This window comes from Schistocerca piceifrons, chromosome 5 (genome assembly GCF_021461385.2).
Source record: "Schistocerca piceifrons isolate TAMUIC-IGC-003096 chromosome 5, iqSchPice1.1, whole genome shotgun sequence".
Lineage (NCBI taxonomy): Eukaryota > Metazoa > Arthropoda > Insecta > Orthoptera > Acrididae > Schistocerca > Schistocerca piceifrons.
Genome location: NC_060142.1, coordinates 389,719,608 through 389,726,669, shown reverse-complemented (window position 1 = coordinate 389,726,669; position 7,062 = coordinate 389,719,608). Strand labels below are relative to the sequence as shown.

The 7,062-nt window shown below is 41.5% G+C and overlaps 1 protein-coding gene across 1 annotated transcript in view; it reads left to right on the top strand.

Moving 5' to 3' along the window:
* The first annotated feature begins 1,592 nt into the window (after positions 1-1,592).
* LOC124799013 (probable cytochrome P450 6a13) overlaps positions 1,593-7,062 on the top strand; it is a 29,439-nt gene continuing 23,969 nt past the window's right edge. Inside the window, exon 1 of the mRNA XM_047262550.1 lies at positions 1,593-1,788. Within this exon, the coding sequence (XP_047118506.1) occupies positions 1,593-1,788 (196 nt within the window). The remainder of the gene's footprint in view (positions 1,789-7,062) is intronic.

Here is a 7,062-nt window from a genome sequence, read left to right as displayed (position 1 = left end):
CTCCCCCCCCCCCCCCCAGATCTGATTAGGCATTTTCACAACACCATTCTCGCCTCCATTGTGTGTTATGGGTCTGGGGACTTGGCGCACAGGCTCTTGAGGGTCGTGCCTGCCATGGCTGTGAGGAGCGTGTAGTGCAGTATGCTTTTACGCTCGATCGGTGCTTACAGAACATCTCCTAGGGAAGCACTATTAATTCTCTCGGGATTATGTCCCTTGGACATTAAAATCAGGGAACAAGCAGCCTGGTATTAGGTTAAAAGAGGGGACCTGAAAAAACAAAACACATTCTGGGGGTGCAGGTGGGGGACAAATTCGCAATGAAAAGGAGAGGGGAAGAACTGTGGCAGGAATTCTGGGACAGAATTAAGGAACGACTGCAAATCTCACACTTCAAACCGAGCAAGGGATTGCTGCACTTCCTTACAGGCCATGGGCCGTACCCTGCACATCTTTGCCGGTTCGGAAAGAGGGCTACCCCTTCGTGTGACTGTGGTGCTGAAATTGGTTCTCCGGACCACGTGATATACGAGTGTCCCATTTTAGATGACGAAGCCACCGATTTAAGACGCCAATTACCCAATAAAGACGCATACCATCTGATTAGAGACACAACCACATTCAGGATCATCGATAGTCTTGCCAGAGAGATATCGGCAAAGGCTCTGCAAGAATATCGTGGGGACAATCTATAAATCATGATCAAAATAGGACACACCCACACCTATCCCATTCTGGCGGGGCGTGAACTGGCCGATCGCCGTGACTGTCGGAATCCGCCAAGTCTTGGATTAGGGGGAAGATCCGAAAAATCTCGGATTAGACTTATGCACACCGATAATGACTCATAGCAGGTAGGTAGTTTTTAAGTAGACTGTGGATTTCGGACACCCACTGACAGTACCTGCAGCAACTTAAAGGTTAAGGCCAGCCCAGTGCCAGGGGCACACCCACTGAGGCAAGCTCTGTGGGCACAGACACAAGATGTAAGTTTATAGATAATCTGGACATCTGTAACACTGCAGGAGTAGATTGTTAGGACAGTAGAGTAGATAAAGTAGAAAGTAGAATATCGAATTACCAATAACAAACAAACACTCTCACATCCTGTAGCAAGGTAGAATGTAGAAAACTTGTAATAATGCTGCAATGTTAATAACTGTACTGTAGTAATTAATACCCACTAATGTATAAAGTGGCGTGTTATTATGTATGAATATCATTGGTTGAATAAAGAATTTTTTTTCTTTTCTTTTTAAAAAAAAGAAAGGGCACTCCGTTTCAAACATCCAGTATAAATGATCATGTATCTTCCATAAATTTATGTATTAATTTCTCTATATTATTCATTTAGGGATAGTATCTGTCAAGGTAATTTTTTTCAAATTATTGGTGATATTTAAGTTCTTTATAATAAAAGTGCGTTTGAAACAGCGCCTTTCCCCAACCTGACATAACCAGCACGAAGTTTTCAGAAAATATATTTCTCTGAGTCTCTACCTTGTATTACGACACAAGTGAATCCTTACAAATATATTTTATACTTGGCAGAAGAAAGTAAAACCCTGACGACCAAGGAGGTGGCAGCACAAATGCGTGTGTTCTTCCTCGGTGGCTTCGAAACTTTCTATTTCACCATATACTTTCGCCTTTATGAGCTCGCTAGAGATACAGATATCCAGAGGAAATTACAAGCAAAAATTGACAACGTGATTAAAAAGAGAAAAGGTGATGTGACGTATGAAGATACAATGACCGAGGTACCGTGCTTGGAACAGGTAGTGAATGGTACGTCTGTACTTCGTACGATTTTTATTTTTTAATATGTTATAGTAATTAAAATTCGATCCTGAATATATTAAGAGCCTTTAAGAGGGAGGACACAATTACCAAATAATATGTCTGTTACATAGTTATTTACTTACTAGACCATCATTTGGCATTTGGGTGCATAATAATATCGATACACAACAATGTAAACCAAAGCAATTTATAGTGACGGAACATAATCACACTACAGATAAAAGCACAAATATTACCAAAAATAAAGAAGCCACGCAGTTCACTAACTCTTACTCGATACATCATCGTAAGCTACCCTTAGAAGCAACAAAAAGGAAGCCATTCTTTGTATCTATAAGTCCAAGAAGGCTTCCGGTAGACCTTTATCACCACCCGATTTTGTTATCAGTCATTTCTGTATTCTCTATACAGACAGACAGACACACACACACACACACACACACACACACACACACACACACACACACACACACACAGGTGTGGAGACAGGTGGAATCCAGTGTTCTACCACTGCAGTAACTCACTTGGTGTCTAGATTTGGGGACAACTGAGATCCGCTGTTCCTGCACTTGGTACCTCACTCATTGTGAGAGTGTGGAGACAAGTAAAATCTGGTGTTCTACCACTACAGTAACACACATTATGTGTACCTGTGTAGACAGGTGGAATCCAGGGTTCAGACATTACAGAAACTCACTAAATGTGGAGAGAGGTGGTATCCATTATTCTACCATTGTGGAACCATAGTCGGTGTATAGGGGTGGAGACAGGTGGAATCCAGCGTTCTACCATTGTTGTACATCACTTTGTGTGTAGGTATGTGTACATGTGGAATCTGGTGTTCTATCGTTACAGTACCTCACTTGGTGCCTGTGTATGGAAGCAGGTGCAATGCTGTGCTCTACATCTGTGATACGTCACTTGGGGTGTAGGTGTGTAGACAGGCGAAATCCAATGTTCCACTACTGCAATACCTCTCTTGGTGTGGAGGTGTAGAGACAGCATGAATCCTGTGTTCTACCACAGCAGTATCTCACTCGGTGTATAGGTGTGGGGACAAGTGGTAACCAGTGTTCAACAACTGGGGAACCTCGCCCATTGTGTGGGTTTGAAGATAGGTGGAATACCACTGTGATATCTCACTCAATATATATGTATGTAGACAGGCGAAATACAGTATTCTACATCTGCGGTAATTCACTTTGTGTGTAGGTGTGTGGGCAGCTGAAATCCAGTGTTCTACCACTGCAGTGCCTCTCTTGGCGTGCAGGTGCAGAGATAGGTGAAATCCAGTGTTCTACAACTGTGGTAATTCACTTTGTGTGTAGGTGTGTAGACAGGTGGACCCATTGTTCAACCACTGTAGAACCTCTATCAGCACGCAGGTAGAATCCAGTATTTTACTACCGTGATCCGTTAGTTGATGTGTAGGTGTGGAGAAAACAGCGTTTAACCACTGTGGTAATTCGCTTAGTGTGTAGGAGAGTATAGAGGTGAAATTGGGTGTTCTACCACTATGGTATCCCTTCTTGTGTGTAGAGTTGGAGGCACATATGGAGCAGTCTTATACCACAGCGGAGCAGGACTTGATGTTTGGGTATGTGGACAGATTGACAGACATATACAATTCGTTATCAGACACCTTTGTTTTCTCATTTTTATCTTTTCTGTTTTCAAGAAGGTGAATATGACAGATGCACATAATTATTGGTCTATATCGCTGACGTCAATCTGTTGTAGAGTTGTGGAAAAAGTTTTTTTGCCCATGTATTATGTCGTTCTAGGAAAAGAAAATCTGCCTTATAAAAATCGACGTGGATTTCAACGGCAGAGATCTTGCCAAACTCAACTTGATCTGTTTGTCTATGAGATTCACAGCGCCGTAGACGTCGCGTTCAGATTGATGCCATGCTCCTTGACTTCAGGAAGTTAACTGATGCAGCCCTATATAATAGTTTACTGGAAATAACAGGACCTTTCTGAGTATCAGATCAGATTTTTTACTAGATACAAGAGTTTCTTGTAGATACAACGTAGGACATCTCTATTATCGGCACAAAATCGACCTAAGTAATGCTGATTGAACAAATACACCAATGTTGTGAGATACGACTGTAACTGTTTACAATACGTACATAAGTAATCTAGTAGGGAAGGTCACGAGCTCCATGAGGCTGTTTGTATGTGATGTGGTTGTCTGTAAGAAGGTTGTAACGTCAAAACACCTTGGAGAACAACTACAGGGGAATGACGAACGGTGCAGGAGTCGCAGTTGACCTTGAATGCAAATAAATGTAACATACTGTGTATACGTTGGAAAAGAAATTCTCTACGGTACAATTATGTTGTTGGTGACGAACTGCTGAAAACAGTAACTACCGTAAAATGTCTAAGAGAAACGATTTGGAGGGACTGTACATGGAATGACCACCTAAAACTAATAGTTGGGAATACATACACAAGATTGAAGTTCGTAGGAAGAATCTTAAGGAAATGTTACAAATCCACGAAAGAACTTGCCCAAAAAACGCTTTATCGATGGATTCTTGAGTATTCCGTATAAATCTCGGATACTTACTAAGTAACCAACGTAATCCTTGGACTACGGGTAGCGCCTTTGAATTTTTTATCAAAATGTCCTCGGTCCTGGGTTCGAAATCCGCTACCGCTTAAATTATGATCGATAATGAGCATTGGCTTCCGAAAACTTCCGGCATAAGAAGTCACCCTCATTCTGCCAAAGGCGTTGTCAAAGAGGCCGTAGGAGCGGACACAAATTAAGGACACTCTCTTTTTCTTCTGGTGGGAAACTGCCGCTAAAGGCGAAAGAATCGGCAGTGGTCAACGATATGGAGATGAAAAGGGCAACCAGAACCACTACATTAAAGACACATGAGATGTGTCCACAGGACATTTGGCCTGTGATTGAAAAAGATGTCATGATGATATCTCCAATGGCTAAATATTCCTGAATAGTTCCACATTCGGATCTCTGGGAGGGGACTACCAATGGGGAGATGACCGCGAGAAAAAGACTGAATAAAAAACGAAGGGATAACGTTTTACGAGTCGGGGCGTGGCATGTCGGAAGTTTGAAAGTGGTAGCGAATCTTGAAAATCTGAAAAGGAAAATGCCAAGGTTCAATCTAGATATGCCTGGCGTCAGTGAAGTGAAATTGAAAGAAGACAAGGATTTGTGGCTATAACATTGTAGGGTAATATGAACAGCAGCAGAAAATAGTATAACGGAAGTAGGATTCGTAATAAATAGGAAGGTAGCGCAGAGAGTACGTTACTGTGAACAGTTCAGTGATACCGTTGTTCTTATAACAATTGACAGCAAACAGACACCGACAACGATAGTTCAGGTATACATGCTGACATCGCAAGCTCAAGATGAAGAGATAGAGAAAATATACCAGGATATTGAAAGGGTAACGCAGTACGTAAAGGAATATGAAAATCTAATACTCATGAGGGACTGGAATGCAGTTTTAGGGGAAGGGGTAGAATAAAAGGTTACTGGAGAATATGGGCTTGCAATAAGAAATGACAGAGAAGACTCATTGAGTTCCGTAATAAATTTCAGATAGTAATAGCGAATACTCTGTTCAAGAATTAAAAGAGAAAGAGGTATACTTGGTAAAGGCCGGGTGATACGGGAAGATTTCAGTTAGGTTACATCGTGCTCAGACAGAGATTCCGAAATCAGATACTGGAATGTAAGGCGTACCCAGGAGCAGATGTAACTCAGATCACAACGTAGTAGTGATGAATCATTAGGCAAGAAGTGGGATACGGAAGTATTAAGGAATAAAGAAATTCGCTTGAAATTCTCTAAGGCTGCAGATACAGCAATAAAGAATAGCTCAGCAGGCAGTAGAGTTGAAGAGGAATGGACATCTCTAAAATGGACAATCACGAAATTTGAAAAAAAAAAAAACTTAGGTACAAAGAAGGTAACTGTGCGGAAATCATGGGTATCGGATGAAATACTTCACTTCACAGATGAATCAAGGAAGTACAAAAACGATCAGGTAAGTTCAGAAATACAGCAATACAAGTCGCTGAGGAACTAAATAAATAGATAGTGCAGAGAAGCTAAGACGAAATGACTACTTGAGGAATATGAAGAAATAGAAACAGAAATGATTGTCGCAAGGACTGACTCAGCATATAAGAAAGTCAAAACAACCTTTGGTGAAATTAAAAGCAAGGGTGGTAACATTAAGGGTGCAACGGGAATTCCACTGTCAATTGCATAGGAGAGATCGAATAGGTGGAAAGAGTGCTCTATGAGGGGGAAGATTTCTCTGATGTAACTGAAGACGAGAAAGGAGGCGATTTAGAAGAGATAGGTGCACCAGTATTAGGAGGACATAAGATCAAATAAGGCGGAAAGGATAGATAACATTCCATCGTAATTTCTAAAATCATTGTTGGAAGTGGCAACAAAACGACTATTTACTTTGTTGTGTGGGTTTGGTGTGTAGTATGTATGAGTCTGGCGACATACCATCTGACTTTCCGAAAAACATCTGCACAATTCCGAAGACTGCAAGAGCTGACAAGCGTGAGAAATAAGACACAACCAGCTTAACAGGTCATACATCGAAGTTGCTGACAAGAATAACGTTCAGAACAATGGAAAAGAAAACTGAGGATGTGTTAGATGACGATCAGTTTGGCTTCAGGAAAGGTATAGGCACCAGAGAGGCAAGTATGACATTGCCGTTGATAATGGAAGCAAAACTAAAGAAAAATCAAGACACGGTCATAGGATTTGTCAACCTGGAAAAACCGTTCGACAATGTAAAACGGAGCAACCTGTTAGAAATTCTGTGTAGAATAGGGGTATGCTACAGCGAGAGACGGGTAATATACAAGACGTACAAGGGTCAAAGGGAATAATAAGACTGGACGACCAAGAACGAAGTTCTCGGATTAAAAAAAAAATGGTCAAATGTGTGCGAAATCTTATGGGACTTAATTGCTAAGGTCATCAGTCCCTAAACTTACACACTGCTTAACCTAAATTATCCTAAGGACACACACACACACACACACACACACACACACACACACACACATCAATGCCCGAGGGAGAACTCGAACCTCGTCCGGGGCCAGCTCGGCTAATCCCGCGCGGTTCGGATTAAAAAAGGTGTAAGACAGGGATGTAGTCTTTCTCCCCTACAATTCAGTCTGTACGTCGAAGAAGCAGTGATGTAAATAAAAGAAAGTCTCAGGAGTGGAATT